Raw genomic sequence first — 18,004 nt, forward strand, 5'->3', positions numbered from 1 at the left:
ATACAAACAGTATGGCACTCCATGGTAAATCTGCATGGAGTAGACATTTCTCAAAAACTGAGTGACTGTGCAAGAAGTAGAAGAGTGTGGAAAGCCACCAAGACACCTATACAACCCAGGAGAAGTTACAGGCTTAGTAGGCTGTGATTGGAGAAATTGTGCACAGTGCAAGCTTTGCATTTTGTATCACCAGTTATCCATCTTTATGATGAAGTGGTATAGAGGAGGATTTTCTTAAAAAGAAGACCTGAAAGTTTAGTTACAAATTGCCAGAAGGTACATCTGAGATGCAAGCCTGGATTTGATCTGTTTTGGTGAAAGAAAATCCTTCTCTGCTCTACTCCACTATGAAGCTAAGAGTAGTGATGCAAAATGCAAAGCTTTTGCATCAGTAAGTATGATATAAGGAAGTATGATCTATTATTCCTGTTTGTTTCAATGATTAAAACAACTCATCCGTTTTGCCACAGATGCTAAGATGGATGCCCTACAAGTTAGCATAGGTGCTATCTGCGCTGACATAAAAGCAAGACACTTGGACCTGAAAAAGGAACTGAGCGGATTCTGTGAGATTATCAAAAGGCATGAAGGAAGAGCCATGTACTTTAAAGAGGAAGTCAACCAGAAAGTGAATGAGATCAGTGCAGAACACAGAGGCTAGGATGGAGGAAGTAGAGAACTGAGTGGCCGATGTGGAGGAGTGGAATATTAATGCGAAGGATGCGTTTCTCCAGGATTTGATGGAGCAAGAGCATATTGTGTACAAGTTAACCGATTTAGAAATAACCTCCACATCTTTGGGATTCTTGAATGAGAGGAGGAGAACAATGCATGTGTATTTCTAGAAAAGTTCATTAAGTCAGAGTTGCAACTGACTTTAAAATACAACGCTGTCACCAGTCACTCGAACCAAAACCACCACCACACGCCACGCCGAGAACCATTATAGCTTGTTTCCTCATGTATAAAACCAAGGAACTAGTACTGAGAACCACATGGAATAACGAGAGCAATCCAAGATTTCTGATGTCCGCCAATCTGGATCCGGATCACCTCCAAAATTCAGTGTTGAGTCTTCCATGCCCTAATATCTATCTGTCGTGCAAATTTGGTGACAATCCGTGAAGTAGTTTTTTTTTTTTTAAACTTAATCCTTCAAAGCCTATATCAGGGGTAGGCAACCTGTTCCAGAAAGAGCCATGAGGGTGCAGGTTTTCTTTGCAGCCACTGACTCCACCAGGTGATTTCACTGATTAACTGATTCCATCTGCTCAAAGTGATATTAATCAGTAAAATCACCTGGTGGAGTCAGTGGCTGCAAAGAAAACCTGCACCCTCATGGCTCTTTCTGGAACAGGTTGCCCACCCCTGGCCTATATAAAGTGAAATCTTGATCCTGGATCCGGATCCGGATCACCTCCAAAATTTAATGGAGTCTTCCATGGCCTAATATGTATGTGTGGTTAAAGTTTAGTCAAAATCTGTGCAGTCGATTTGACTTTATACAGGCTTACAGCAGACAGACAAAAAAAACAAACAGTGATGATTTTACTACATCCTTGGTGGACATAATAAAGAGATGCCTTTCAATGGAAGAAGATTCCACTTCGACCATGACTACCCATCAGAAGTTATAAATAAAAAAAGAAGAAGGAATACCCACAATTGAAGAAGGTGTTAAAAGAACGGGAACTCAGATTCCAAACACCCACAAAATTCCAAGTCTTTTATGAAGAATGATCCACCAGGTACAACACTACAGAAGAAGCAATGGATGATATGCTGAAGAAGGGGATATTAACAGCTGACAAAGAACCAGATGAGGGCAATGCACCCACTGATGCACCCCAGACAGCTGTGACATCCTGCAAGATACTAAGAGAAAACCATGGCAGGTCAGCAGGTCCTCAAGACGATGGAACCGGGCCACGGACATTGACAGAGCCAAAGGGAACCTCTGGAGATTCCAGCAAGCCATTACATTTCAGAAGACGATGACCCGCAGGTCATGTACTCGTGAGTGATAACGGGAGAAAAACAACATCATTAATTAATGATGTTAACTATTTTAAAGAGTAGATCTATCAGAAGTTTTTTTGTTAGAGTGTTTTTTTTTTTTTTTTGGACTAACTAATCCTACTAACTCAACCAATAATTTCCATCATGTTTTACTATAATTGGAGCAACTTTAACTTTTGACCCCTGTACAAATTGAAAGTGGCCTTTGTTGCCATGCTTTCTGTTTTTACCCCATAACTCCAGAACATTCAGTCACAGATAGTCCAAACTACACCTTTTGGAAATCTTCGTGATCAGACACATAATGTGGTATAGCTTTCAATATGATTGGAACATTTTTTTGACCCCTATGCAGTTCTTCAATTGACCCCTACTGGGCTCCCTATTGAAAATTCAAATGGCTAACATTATTTTTCTAAAATATGTACCAAAAGGTATACACAGTCAAACTTTGGTGCTTGTAACCAGATCTGAAGGATTCCTCTGCAAAACTTCTGTTATCTGCTGCACTACACCCTCATAATGTACATTCAAGAACTGACTTTTTTCATGTTTACTTCAGAAAGACACAGAATTCTAAAGTGTCAAATAGGAATCAAAGAGATCTCAGACCACGCAGTTGAATACTTATCCCTACATCTGGACACTGAAATAAAAAAATACAATATCGCAAGCTTATTAAATGATCCTTTGTGCAACCAATTTATTCAAAAGGAATTTAAAGATTATTCAGAACTAAATGATACTAATAAAGTGTTTCCAGGTGCTGTATGGGATGCTGCCAAGGCAGTAATAAGGGGACAACCTATATAATTAAAAAAAGGAGAAACAGAAGGAAACAAAAGACTTTCTACAGGAAATAAAAAAATGTAAAAATGAAACACATAAAACTTAATGATTCAAAATTATTAGATCAGATAAAACTCATTACACAAGGCTTAAAGAAACTATACGATATAGTCATGAGGAGAAGAAAACTAAGTTTATAAAACAAAGATACTACGATAATGGGCCAAGAGTTAAAAAACTGTTAGCCTGGATGATAAGGTAACAGGAGGAAAGATCCATCTATAAAATTAGTACCCCCATCACATATAGCTGGAATCACGCAGAGTGGTGTCAGATTTATGAATTGGTGCACATCTGAAAGGTGCCGGATTTCATTTGCAAAAACATTATGACAGCCATCTGCGGAAGTCAACACAGTTGGTCAAAATCGGCCAACGGCCCCGAGTGTGACGCACATGTTCATAATTCTCCGGGCACCATGGAGATGGGACTCCAATCCGACAGAGATTCATGTATAATCTGATGATCTGACTGCAATTTACATATTCTGACAACATCAAAACAGCATTTGAAACAATATGATCGCAGTTGATTGAGCTCCGAGATCGATCAGGCAAAGGAAATGCTGGTCACGTAATAACATGTACAGTAGTGTTCAGAATAATAGTAGTGCTATGTGACTGAAAAGATTAATCCAGGTTTTGAGTATATTTCTTATTGTTACATGGGAAACAAGGTACCAGTAGATTCAGTAGATTCTCACAAATCCAGCAAGACCAAGCATTCATGATATGCACACTCTTAAGGCTATGAAATTGGGCTATTAGTAAAAAAAAAAAAAAAGTATAAAAGGGGGTGTTCACAATAATAGTAGTGTGGCATTCAGTGAGTGAGTTCGTCAATTTTGTGGAACAAACAGGTGTGAATCAGATGTCCCCTATTTAAGGATGAAGCCAGCACCTGCTTTTCTCTTTGAAAGCCTGAGGAAAATGGGACGTTCAAGACATTGTTCAGAAGAACAGCGTAGTTTGATTAAAAAGTTGATTGGAGAGGGGAAAACTTATACGCAGGTGCAAAAAATTATCTGTTCATCTACAATGATCTCCAATGCTTTAAAATGGACCAAAAAAAAAAAAAAAAACAGACGCGTGAAAGAAAACGGAAATCAACCATCAAAATGAAAAGAAGAATAACCAGAATGGCAAAGGCTCACCCATTGATCAGCTCCAGGATGATCAAAGACAGTCTGGAGTTACCTGTAAGTGCTGTGACAGTTAGAAGACGCCTGTTTGAAGCTAATTTATTTGCAAGAATCCCCTGCAAAGTCCCTCTGTTAAATAAAAGATGTGCAGAAGAGGTTACAATTTGCCAAAGAACACATCAACTGGCCTAAAGAGAAATGGAGGAATATTTTGTGAACTGATGAGAGTAAAATTGTTCTTTTTGGGTCCAAGAGCCGCAGACAGTTTGTGAGACGACCCCCAAACTCTAAATTCAAGCCACAGTTCACAGTGAAGACAGTGAAGCATGGTGGTGCAAGCATCATGATATGGGCATGTTTCTTCTACTATGGTGTTGGGCCTATATATCGCATACCAGGTATCATGGATCAGTTTGGATGTGTCAAAATACTTGAAGAGGTCATGTTGCCTTATGCTGAAGAGGACATGCCCTTGAACTGGGTGTTTCAACAAGACAATGACCCCAAGGACACTAGTAAATGAGCAAAATCGTGGTTCCAAACCAACAAAATGAATGCCTCGCAGATGTGAAGAAATCATGAAAAACTGTCGTTATACAACTAAATACTAGTTTAGTGAGTCACAGGATTGCTAAAAAAGCAGTTTGAACATAATAGTTTTGTGTTTGTAGCGTCAACAGCAGATGCTACTATTATTGTGCACTCCCCCTTTTCTACTTTTTTTTTTTACTAATAGCCCAATTGCATAGCCTTAAGAGTGTGCATATCATGAATGCTTGGTCTTGTTGGATTTGTGAGAATCTACTGAATCTACTGGTACCTTGTTTCCCATGTAACAATAAGAAATATACTCAAAACCTGGATTAATCTTTTTAGTCACATAGCACTACTATTACTCTGAACACTACTGTATTTGGCACTGTGCACGTCTGAGGCTCGGCGTGGCACCCAGCAACGCAATCTGTAACCGGGATGTCACCGCTGTAACAGGTATGATGTGGAAATGTTTGCCCAGCACATGATGAACATGTCACTCATCTCCAGCCGGCCCATTTCACTCCGCTGTGCTGTGTGCTGCCAATCAGATGACAAAAGCATAATCCACCTCTGATATAATTAATCCCATGTGAAGCGGCGTCCCACACCGATAATCCAACTGCAGTTGTGTTAAGATGTGTATCAAGTAAAATGACACCAAAAAAAGACAAAAAAAAAAAAAAAAAAAGAGAAAGTCCACTGACTCTGTCTGAAAGTTGCGCACTGACAGCACAAATCAGCAGTAGTTAGGAGTCCCACCAGATGTGCACCCCACGTGCGCACGCGGACTGGCTGGTACAGTGTTTATGAACACATATACACACAGCTGAGAGAACATTTCAGCCACACACTCACACACTGCTTTGATCACCTGTTCTGCACACACCGTCCACAGTGGCTCCTTCAGCCATTGTGAGCACACGCGCGCAGCTGAGTGGACACATACTCATCACTTGAATCACCTGTTCTATACATGTACACGCGCACACTCCGTCATGTGAGACACACACTGATGAGAGGTCAGTTTAGCGCTGGGAATATGAGGCCGAGCGGAGATTTGATGTCGGTGCCATCTGACAGCACTCTGTGTCATTTGACTGTTGTCTGAAATATGTTTGGGCTGCATTCTCCAGGTGTGCACGAGGCAGTTCAGACGCATTCGGGCCACACCTCTTTTTCTGCCGACTGCGTCGGATTATGAAAATATTTGCCGTGTCAGAATGGCTCCTGTGTGGCGGGGCTTCAGGACACACAATCTGGGAAAATATGTCAACTTAAAAGAAATATAAAACTCCTTTGAAAATTACTATAAAGATCTGCATACACAACCAGAAGGAGCCCATTCTTTAAGTATTACACATTTTCTTCACTCACTGGATCTATCATCCAATGGGCTGGAAGAGAATAAAATAATGATGAATGCAATAACACAAAAAGAGCTGGATAATGACTCAAGACTCAAAACAAATAAAATGCCAGGACAGATACTCTGCAGAATGGTATAAAACATCTAGAGAGTTACTATCACCAGCACTATTGAAATGCTTTAACATTACACTTAATGGAGGAGAAACACCAGTTTCTTGGAGACATGCCATCATCTCTGTAATTCCTAAGGTGGGCAAAGATAAATCTGAGTGCAGTTCATACAGTCCGATATCGATTTTAAACTTAGACTGTACGCCTCAATAATCACAAAAAGATTAGAAAATATTATCCCTTCTATAACAGATGAAGACCAGACTGGGTTCCTTAAAACCAGAGACATAAAATAACATAAGACAGGCTCTACATTTAATGGCACCGTACATTTTCTGCAGATGCCACGGCGACTACGTTTTTGTGAAAACGTACAGAGGCAGTAGCAAGAGGAGGGAGGGAGTACGTACAAACGCACGTCTCTAGGAGTGTAACGATAAAGAGAGTTGACAATAAAGCAGTGTGTGTGTGTGTGTGTGTGTGTGGGGTCGGCTTTTCTTTTGATGTGTGTGTTATGAGCGGGACCCGGAGGGCCAGGTGTTTTTCGGTGTCGGCGATGCATGAGCATGTCCAGCCTGTTAGTGAAAAATCACACAAGGTGTGAAACACTGATAGAGGAATATATTCACTACACACTTGATTACCAGCTTTTTAAATTTCAACTTAATTCTAATTTATATATGTGTATCACAATCTTCAAGATCTGATACCTACAATTTAATTCCATAGTATGTGGTGAGTAGCCTACTGCCTCCGTACGGATTTGGTTAATTCAAAAGTAATTGAACGAAAACGTGCTGCTTTGAATCCGTACTGAGGCAGTACTCACAACGTGCGTCATCTGTACTGCTGGTGAATCCGCAGCCTGACTGCAGCGAACGTTCTGCATGCACTAAAACCTCTATGGCGTGTCTGCGTGCTCATAAATTCGTACTGAGGCAGTACTTACGACGTACAGATCTCCAAATTTAGCCCACATTTTTGCAAGTAGACTGCACGCACGTGCAAGTACGGCAGGTTGTGACCACAGCTTTAACAGTGTGCTTGGGGTCACTGTCTTGTTGAAACACCCATTTCAATCATAAGGCAACATGACCTCTTCAAGTATTTTGACATATCCAAACTGATCCATGTCATGAATGCTTGGTCTTGTTGGATTTGTGAGAATCTACTGGTACCTTGTTTCCCATGTAACAATAAGAAATATACTCAAAACCTGGATTCATCTTTTTAGTCACATAGCACTGCTATTATTCTGAACACTACTGTATAACTGAATAGATATAGTTAAAATGAACATCCTGCTACGGTTGCTTTTTCTTTTTCTGCCCATACCAATAGAAATACCTGAGAAACAATTAACAGAGAGGAAGAGAATGCTATCTGGGCTCATATGTAAAGGCCTTAAACCGAGGATCAGATATAAAACACTGCAACTGCCCAAAGAAAAAGGAGGATTATCTCTGCCAAACATAATGAACTACTACAAATCAGCACATCTTAGACACCTAATCTTTTTGTGCAATCCATATTACAATTCTCAATGGAAAAATCTAGAATTAAGCCAGCTGGGCATTCCCCTCTATACTTTGCTTGGAGACAGAAATCTATACTTACTGCATAAACAAAAACTTAAGTGATTGGACAAAAACACTTAAATATCTGGTTTGGCGAATGTCGTTAAAAACAAATTGGAAAATCCTAATAAATGATTACGATGGGTGACACACAATGAAAATTTTAAACCTGCCCAAATGGTTGGGCATTTCAAGCGAAAGCTCTCTAAATGTATCACATCATACTGTCTTATTTCTGATAATGGGAGATGAGACCGTTTTCAAAAACTTAAAGACAAATATGATTTAGAAAATCAAGACTTCTTTAAATACCTTCAAGTTAGAGCTTATTACAAATGTGATATAAAAACAACAGAGCAAGGCAGCTCTGTCTTAAGTAACATTTTGATTGACACGTACAAATCTAAACTAAAATGGAAACTGATTACCTGAATCTACTCAGTTTACAATGGGTTTTCTACTCTTTACATAAAATCCAACTGGGAAAACAAAGCAAAAATAACCATATCAGAAGATGATTGGCTGAACATTTGTAAAACTCAAATGAGCACTTCTAGTTCTGATCAATGGAGGGAACTTTCATGGAAAAATGTAATTACATTTTTTATTACTCCAAAAATGAAACAGTTTCAGAAAGGTCAGCCTAGTTATGGACGGTGTGGAAATGCTCAGGCAGTGTGGAAATGCTCAGGCAGATCATTTCCATGTTTTCTGGGACTACACAATTATAGGATCCTACTGGCAGGATGCAGTGGAGGAAATTAAATCAATAGTAGGCTTTAAAATTAAACATATTTGCACAAATTATCTTGGTAATATCTCCCCCACGATCAATGTTATGGATAATTATTTAATTAAAATAATGTTAGCAGCCAGTAAGAAAGCTATTACAAGAAGATGGCTAACAAAGGAGACCCCATCGAAACAGGAGTGGATTGGAATTGTGAAGGAAATATATGACATGGAAAACTGACTTTTTCCTTCAATCTGTGCATGGACAAATTCACCACATACTGGAGAAAATGGACAGATCATCTCAAACAAGTGGTCCCCGACTACAACAGGATGTTAATAATAATTACTTAGGTAACTAAATGTGCTTTATTTTGTTGTTTGCTTGAGTAAAATCCCCCCCTAATACCCTAATCAATGCTTATTGTACACCTATGTGAAAAGGTTTTTGGCCTGTATCGTGGAGAGAAAAAAAAAAAAAAAAAAAAAAAAAGTATTGTCATGATGATTCCTCTTCCCCTGCTTATTTTTTCTCACCCATCTGTGCCTTTTTCTTGTTTCTTTTTTCCTTACTGTCTTTCTACACACTGTAAAACAAATGACTTTATAAAAAGAAAGTTTTAACTTGCAGGCAAAATAACTGTACTTTATTAACACTTTTTAGTGTTAGTAATGTTGGCTTTCCAACTTGATAGATATGAAGCATTTACCCAGAATTTAGATTTACCCATAAAGAGCATGCAGACAGACAGGGAATGGCAGGATTAAGGGCCTTTCACACCGAGGACACAAATGCAGCGCACATCACTCTAAAAACCCATTATTTTCAATGACAAGCTTTGCGCGATGTGCAAAAACCGATCTTGTGCGATGTTCTCTTCCTACTTCTGGACTTCAGGTTTGGTGTTCAGTTCCATCACTGCAAGTCCTGAAGTGTATCGGTATTTACTAGGTTTTCTGCATGACAAATATTGAAATTTTCCTGATGTGGGAAAAGTGAAGAAATACATTTCTTAAAATACAAAGAAACACAAAACAGCATGTTTCTATTTTAAGGTCATTACTACAACCCCTGGCAAAAATTATGGAATCACCGGCCTCAGAGGTTGTTCATTCAGTTGTTTAATTTTGTAGAAAAAAAGCAGATCACAGACATGACACAAAACTAAAGTCATTTCAAATGGCAACTTTCTGGCTTTAAGAAACAGTATAAGAAATCAGGAAAAAATAATTGTGGCAGTCAGTAACGGTTACTTTTTTAGACCAAGCAGAGGGAATAACATGGAATCACTCAATTCTGAGGAAAAAATTATGGAATCATGAAAAACAAAAGAATGCTCCAACACATCACTAGTATTTTGCTGCACCACCTCTGGCTTTTATAACAGCTTGCAGTCTCTGAGGCATGGACTTAATGAGTGACAAACAGTACTCTTCATCAATCTAGCTCCAACTTTCTCTGATTGCTGTTGCCAGATCAGCTTTGCAGGTTGGAGCCTTGTCATGGGCCATTTTCTTCAACTTCCACCAAAGATTTTCAATTGGATTAAGATCCGGACTATTTGCAGGCCCTATTGACCCTATGTGTCTTTTTGCAAGGAATGTTTTCACAGTTTTTGCTCTATGGCAAGATGCATTATCATCTTGAAAAATGATTTCATCATCCCCAAACATCCTTTCAATTGATGGGATAAGAAAAGTGTCCAAAATATCAACGTAAACGTGTGCATTTATTGATGATGCAATGACAGCCATCTCCCCAGTGCCTTTATCTGACATGCAGCCCCATATCATCAATGACTGTGGAAATTTACATGTTCTCTTCAGGCAGTCATCTTTATAAATCTCATTGGAACGGCACCAAACAAAAGTTCCAGCATCATCACCTTGCCCAATGCAGATTCGAGATTCATCACTGAATATGACTTTCATCCAGTCATCCACAGTCCACGATTGCTTTTTCTTAGCCCATTGTAACCTTGTTTTTTCTGTTTAGGTGTTAATGATGGCTTTCGTTTAGCTTTTGTGTATGTAAATCCCATTTCCTTTAGGCGGTTTCTTACAGTTCGGTCACAGACGTTGACTCCAGTTTCCTCCCATTCGTTCCTCATTTATTTTGTTGTGCATTTTCGATTTTTGAGACATACTGCTTTAAGTTTTCTGTCTTGATGCTTTGATATCTTCCTTGGTCTACCAGTATGTTTGCCTTTAACAACCTTCCTATGTTGTTTGTATTTGGTCCAGAGTTTAGACACAGCTGACTGTGAACAACCAACCTCTTTTGCAAAATTGCGTGATGATTTACCCTCTTTTAAGAGTTTGATAAACCTCTCCTTTGTTTCAACTGACATCTCTCGTGTTGGAGCCATGATTCATGTCAGTCCACTTGGTGCAACAGCTCTCCAAGGTGTGATCACTCCTTTTTAGATGCAGACTAACGAGCAGATCTAATTTGATGCAGGTGTTAGTTTTGGGGATGAAAATTTACAGGGTGATTCCATAATTTATTCCTCAGAATTGAGTGAGTCCATTTTTTTTTCCCTCTGCTTAGTCTAAAAAACTAACCGTTACTGACTGCCACAATTTTTTTTCCTGATTTCTTATACTGTTTCTTAAAGCCAGAAAGTTGCCATTTGAAATGACTTTAGTTTTGTGTCATGTCTTTGATCTGCTTTTTTTCTACAAAATTAAACAACTGAATGAACATCCTCCGAGGCCGGTGATTCCATAATTATTGCCAGGGGTTGTAGATAGTTAAATAAAAAATCTGTTATATAAAGTTGAGACTGTTCTTGTAGTTAGAGGACTAACAATTAAAGAAAAAACTATTGTGTAGATTTGGTAAAAACAAATATTTATTAACAAATTTACAAATATAAAACATTCACTCAGTTTGACTGAGTGATTGATTCTATAGCTAAAGGCTAAGCTAATGTTAGCTGCAGTGGTGGGCACAGTTCTGCTAATCCGCTAACTATCAAAGCTAATGTTTTCATTATTGGATTAGCTTTTCAGATAACTCTGAAAACCACCAGCGGACTAATTATCTTCCTATAAATTTTAGACCGCTAACATATTTTTGCAGGCTTGGTGAACAAAGCTTAACAATTACAAACATTTATGAAGTCTGAAATCCAAGATTTGAGTACCTACCTGTTAAATGTTTTGTAGCGGATGTACAGTTCTATCCTCTGCAAACAGAGGAAAGCTGGTTCCAGGAAAAACCGCTCCGCTCTATCTTCTGCGAGCAAAGGAGAACTGGTTACAGAAAAGAAAGAAAAAACAAGAGAAAAAAGATAATTTCTTTTGACCCCATACTGATGTGCTGGCAATATCACCCAAGTCATCCAGAGGCATACAGTTTTAACTTGTGGTTAAAATTTTAACCAAACTAATTTCGGACAAGTTATTTAAATTAACGTAATGTCTGAAGTTTTATCTGATATATGTTTTAGTTTTAAATTAATGCACTAATTTTGAAGGTTTTAGTGTGGACAGGTGCATTATGGGTAATCTCAGTACATTTACGAGAGAAGAAATGCATTTGAGACGCTCTGATCAGGCTCCACACGGACAACAGCATTAAACCCTTTGAATATTGCGCCTAAAACTCTTGTGAATACACTCTGGGTTTACAGACATTGTCATTGTTTTTTATGTAAAAATGCCAGAAGAAGCTCAGATTGTTTCTCTATTATTTTCAATTGAAATCATCATGAGCTGCAATTTGCTTCCTTTTTGCTCTGAACACTGTCTGTCGTCTTTGTTCCAGAGTAATATATATAAAATGTCTGAAATTCAGTTTGCGTTTATTAATTCCACGCAGCTTAAACGTAGCAAGACACGGATTATATGGAATTTTGTTTTGGCAAGTTTTCACGGTCTCTACTGCCATCTACTGGCCAGTAGTGTTCATGGCAGTATGAGCGTCTGAATGCAAGTAGATGGCAGTGTTCTATTTATATTGACCCCGGTTATATCAGACGGTTGTCTATCACAACTTCACTTTTTGGCTTTGCAAATGGCTTTTTTGTTTTGTTTTGTTTTACAAATAAAAAAAGGCAAATTTTACAAAAGCACACATATGTAAACACCAACACACACACCTCACATTAATGTGTTGGTTTGATACATATGAAAGTCAACCAATCAGTGTTAGCGGAGGCTCATTTACCCATAATCCCTTTGGCATTTGTCTGTGTTTGTTACAAAACTTCAGAATTAGTGCATCATTTAAAATTAAAAGATATGTGCTATATTTTAACTTTGTACAAATGACAGAATTGACATTAATGGAATTATTCTATCTGGTTTAATTTGATGATTTTAAATCAAAACCATAAGTTAAAACTGCTTTATTTTCAAAGACCTCTGCCTCACTGCGGTACTGGTGTATCCTGTTTAGGAATAATGGCTTGTTTTGTGTGTGTTTTGCTTTGCTTTTGTATATGTTTTGCTTGTTTTGCTTCACTACTGCAAAATATGTAGTAAACAGGAGCTTCCAGCAGTGGGCAGGGTGCACAAAGACAGAAGTGCTGACTCATTGTTTAGGTCTGTGGTTGCTTTTGATACTACCAGAAGTGATCGTGGTGTTAAAACTCAAAATCAGCTTGTTATGCAGAAATGGGTTGCAAGTGTACTGGAGACAATACTGAAAGTTATCGGCTAGCTGTAGCTTCCGATAAATTTTTGGATGGTTTATCGTTTTAGCTTTATAAAAGATAACTTTTCAGTTAGCTGATTAGCTGTTATCGAAGGTAACTTTTTGGTACGCTGTGCCCACTACTGGTTAACTGATAAAAATTGGTGCACTAACGTAACGCTTTATTTTCAGATTACTCTCCATTGCTCAAACTGGGTGTGTGTACATATCCAAAAGTGAAGAATTTCAGATTGAGTGTCTGCTCAATCATACCGGCTGCTGTCTCTTTCTCTCTGACCTGGTCTGTGGGTCTTTTGCCGGGCCGGCCGCTTCAGCTCCACCCGACCACTTCAGCTCCAGCCAGCCTCACTCTGAACAGTTGCTGGAAAAAGCTCTTCCCAGCAGAGTGATGTCGGTCACTCATTCTTCTGGTTTTTGCTCCAAAACTTGTGGTTATGTCTTGCAGACTGAGTGTTTCGTGAATCCATGATGGCAATTGTGACGTCTCTGCTTCCTCTGCGTGTCCACTTTTTCAAAAAAGGGAGCGAATGCGGCAGAATGATCATGCGGCACAGGAAGTGTGAAAGGCCCTTTAAGCTGCAGGAGCAATTCAAATTTCTATTCATTTCAAAATCCTTTTTACTCGACGCTCTAGCATTACCAGACGTAACCTACATACAATATGCCTCTTGGTGTGTCAGCGAGTATTTCCATGCAGTGCTCTGGTGGAGACTTGTTCTATTGAGGAAACTATCCTTCAAAGCAGGAAAAAAAAAATTATATTACATTGAGGGATTCCACAAGATATTTTATTTCTGATTTGGTGATATTGCTGATGCTCTGTTCTTAACACTACATTTGTAAGTACACAGCTGCTACTTCAACCTGATATCAATCCCAACACAGTTGATAATGATACCAACCTTAATCTCAAAATCATGCTTCGACAGCCTTTTCAGGCTCAGCTACTGAAGTCATGCAGCCTGAACCCAAGTGCACCAGCAGGGTAGAAATGTGTTCATTTTAATGATTGGTAATTTTGTCCCAAGTGTTTCATTAACAGATCAGGAACATCACAGCGCTTTCATGTGACTTTAGCCGACACTGCATCATTGAACACAAGTGGTGATGTTGAACTCATGCAGGCATGACAAAAATCTCAGCTACTTACCCCCCATCATCTCCTCACAACGCTTGATCCAGATCTCAAAAGACTTGTCAGAAACTAGACAGAGCGAGAGAGAGAAAAAGCCGCTTTTCACTGTTCAACAGCATCACAGTAACAAAGAAACGCTGCTATGTACTTTAAATAGTTCATGAACACCCATTGAATTCTGAGTATATTGGCAATTTGCACTACAACCCCTGGCAAAAATTATGGAATCACCGGCCTTGGAGGATGTTCATTCAGTTGTTTAATTTTTGTAGAAAAAAAGCAAATGGCAACTTTCTGGCTTTAAGAAACACTATAAGAAATGAGGAAAAATAATTGTGGCAGTCAGTAACGGTTACTTTTTTAGACCAAGCAGAGGGAAAAAAATATGGAATCACTCAATTCTGAGGAAAAAATTATGGAATCATGAAAAACAAAAGAACGCTCCAACACATCACTAGTATTTTGTTGCACCACCTCTGGCTTTTATAACAGCCTGCAGTCTCTGAGGCATGGACTTAATGAGTGACAAACAGTACTCTTCATCAATCTGGCTCCAACTTTCTCTGATTGCTGTTGCCAGATCAGCTTTGCAGGTTGGAGCCTTGTCATGGACCATTTTCTTCAACTTCCACCAAAGATTTTCAATTGGATTAAGATCCGGACTATTTGCAGGCCATGACATTGACCCTATGTGTCTTTTTGCAAGGAATGTTTTCACAGTTTTTGCTCTATGGTAAGATGCATTATCATCTTGAAAAATGATTTCATCATCCCCAAACATCCTTTCACTTAATGGGATAAGAAAAGTGTCCAAAATATTCAATTCAATTCAATTTTATTTATATAGCGCCAAATCACAACAAACAGTTGCCCCAAGGCGCTTTATATTGTAAGGCAAGGCCATACAATAATTACGTAAAAACCCCAAAGGTCAAAACGACCCCCTGTGAGCAAGCACTTGGCGACAGTGGGAAGGAAAAACTCCCTTTTAACAGGAAGAAACCTCCAGCAGAACCAGGCTCAGGGAGGGGCAGTCTTCTGCTGGGACTGGTTGGGGCTGAGGGAGAGAACCAGGAAAAAGACATGCTGTGGAGGGGAGCAGAGATCAATAACTAATGATTAAATGCAGAGTGGTGCATACAGAGCAAAAAGAGAAAGAAACACTCAGTGCATTATAGGAACCCCCCAGCAGTCTAAGTCTATAGCAGCATAACTAAGGGATGGTTCAGGGTCACCTGATCCAGCCCTAACTATAAGCTTTAGCAAAAAGGAAAGTTTTAAGCCTAATCTTAAAAGTAGAGAGGGTGTCTGTCTCCCTGATCCGAATTGGGAGCTGGTTCCACAGGAGAGGAGCCTGAAAGCTGAAGGCTCTGCCTCCCATTCTACTCTTACAAACCCTAGGAACTACAAGTAAGCCTGCAGTCTGAGAGTGAAGCGCTCTATTGGGGTGATACAGTACTATGAGGTCCCTAAGATAAGAAGGGACCTGATTATTCAAAACCTTATAAGTAAGAAGAAGAATTTTAAATTCTATTCTAGAATTAACAGGAAGCCAATGAAGACAGGCCAATATGGGTGAAAATATCAACGTAAACTTTTGCATTTATTGATGATGTAATGACAGCCATCTCCCCAGTGCCTTTACCTGACATGCAGCCCCATATCATCAATGACTGTGGAAATTTACATGTTCTCTTCAGGCAGTCATCTTTATAAATCTCATTGGAACGGCATCAAACAAAAGTTCCAGCATCATCACCTTGCCCAATGCAGATTCGAGATTCATCTCTGAATATGACTTTCATCCAGTCATCCACAGTCCACGATTGCTTTTTCTTAGCCCATTGTAACCTTGTTTTTTTTTCTGTTTAGGTGTTAATGATGGCTTTCATTTAGCTTTTCTGTATGTAAATCCCATTTCCTTTAGGCGGTTTCTTACAGTTCGGTCATAGACGTTGACTCCAGTTTCCTCCAATTCGTTCCTCATTTGTTTTGTTGTGCATTTTCAATTTTTGAGACATATTGCTTTAAGTTTTCTGTCTTGACTCTTTGATGTCTTCCTTGGTCTACCAGTATGTTTGCCTTTAACAACCTTCCCATGTTGTTTGTATTTGGTCCACAGTTTAGACACAGCTGACTGTGAACAACCAACATCTTTTGCAACATTGCGTGATGATTTACCCTCTTTTAAGAGTTTGATAATCCTCTCCTTTGTTTCAATTGACATCTCTCGTGTTGGAGCCATGATTCATGTCAGTCCACGTGGTGCAACAGCTCTCCAAGGTGTGATCACTCCTTTTTAGATGCAGACTAATGAGCAGATCTGAGTTGATGCAGGTGTTAGTTTTGGGGATGAAAATTTACAGGGTGATTCCATAATTTATTCCTCAGAATTGAGTGAGTCCATATTTTTTTCCCTCTGCTTGGTCTAAAAAAGTAACCATTACTGACTGCCACAATTATTTTTCCTGACTTTTTATAGTGTTTCTTAAAGCCAGAAAGTTGCCATTTGAAATGACTTTAGTTTTGTGTCATGTCTGTGATCTGCTTTTTTCTACAAAATTAAACAACTGAATGAACATCCTCCGAGGCTGGTGATTCCATAATTATTGCCAGGGGTTGTAGTCTAGGCTAAAGCTTTTCATAAGTTAAATTTTATATATTGTACAAAAAATAAAAAGAGTTTCAAGTTAGCGACCTAGCATAGAGCTAAAAAAAAAAATAAATAAAGATTCTCCCCAGCTCAGCCATATCAGACGCTTGCATGTATAGTATCAGTGTGAGCAAACGTTTAATCAGGGCCTTTATTGTCACTGTATGAATGAATGAATGAAAACTGTTTATTTCGAACATTTGATACAACAACAATTACAAGATAGATCAGTAAAGACAACAACAAAAAAGTTCCTACTGTGTACCCAACATGTCCGAAAAGGGGTAGGGTGAAGCATCAGCTTATTTATCCCTACCCCTTCTTCCCCACAACCAGTAATATCCTTTGCCACATATACACATAGATTCCTACACACCTAAACCGATATCAATATACACACATATACATATATATACATATATATACACACATATACATATATATACATATATATACACACATATACATATATATACATATATATACACACATATACATATATATACACCTACACATACCTACTTACATACAAAATACTATATATTTACAAGCCGAAGCAAAAAACAAAAACACCCTAACCCTCATTACCCTTCCTCCTCCCTATACCTAGAAAAAAACATATTTTTGTACCGCTGTTTGAACCGGTTCATGCTTGGACATTGCTTGAGCCCCACTCCCAATCTGTTCCACATCCTCACCCCACAGACAGAAATACAGAAACCTTTTAATGTTGTTCGTGCCCACTGATGCTTTAAATTAAATTTCCCCCTCAGACTGTAATCCCCTGATCTGTTAAAAAACATATTTTTAATATTTGCTGGAAGTAAATTGTTTATTGCTTTATACACAATTTGTACTGTTTGAAAATGAACCAAGTCTGTGAATTTTAAGAATTTGGATTGTAAAAATAGTGGATTTGTATGATCTCTATAGCCAGTATTATGAATAATTTTTATAGCTCTTTTCTGCATTACTGATAGTGATTGTGTTGTACCTTTATAAGTATTACCCCATACCTCTGCACAGTACTGTAAATATGGTAAAACCAGTGAGCAGTAAAGAATGCGGAGTGAGTTGTGGTCCAGAATATGTTTCGCTTTGTTTAGAACTGAAATGCTTCTTGACAGTTTACTTTGTATATGAGTCTTCCAGTTTATCTTATCATCTATTATCACCCCCAGAAACTTATTTTCATGTACCCTTTCAATATCTACCCCCT

General features: G+C 38.6%; 1 protein-coding gene across 3 annotated transcripts in view; it reads right to left on the reverse strand.

Annotated features, from left to right (window-relative positions):
• Positions 1-18,004, reverse strand: part of sugt1 (SGT1 homolog, MIS12 kinetochore complex assembly cochaperone) — a 104,079-nt gene that overhangs the window by 53,198 nt on the left and 32,877 nt on the right. For all 3 annotated transcript variants that reach the window (XM_034183817.1, XM_034183815.1, XM_034183816.1), the window contains exon 6: positions 14,148-14,201. In XM_034183817.1, the coding sequence (XP_034039708.1) occupies positions 14,148-14,201 (54 nt within the window). The remainder of the gene's footprint in view (positions 1-14,147; positions 14,202-18,004) is intronic.

Source organism: Thalassophryne amazonica, chromosome 12 (genome assembly GCF_902500255.1).
Source record: "Thalassophryne amazonica chromosome 12, fThaAma1.1, whole genome shotgun sequence".
In the NCBI taxonomy this organism is placed as follows: Eukaryota; Metazoa; Chordata; class Actinopteri; order Batrachoidiformes; family Batrachoididae; genus Thalassophryne; species Thalassophryne amazonica.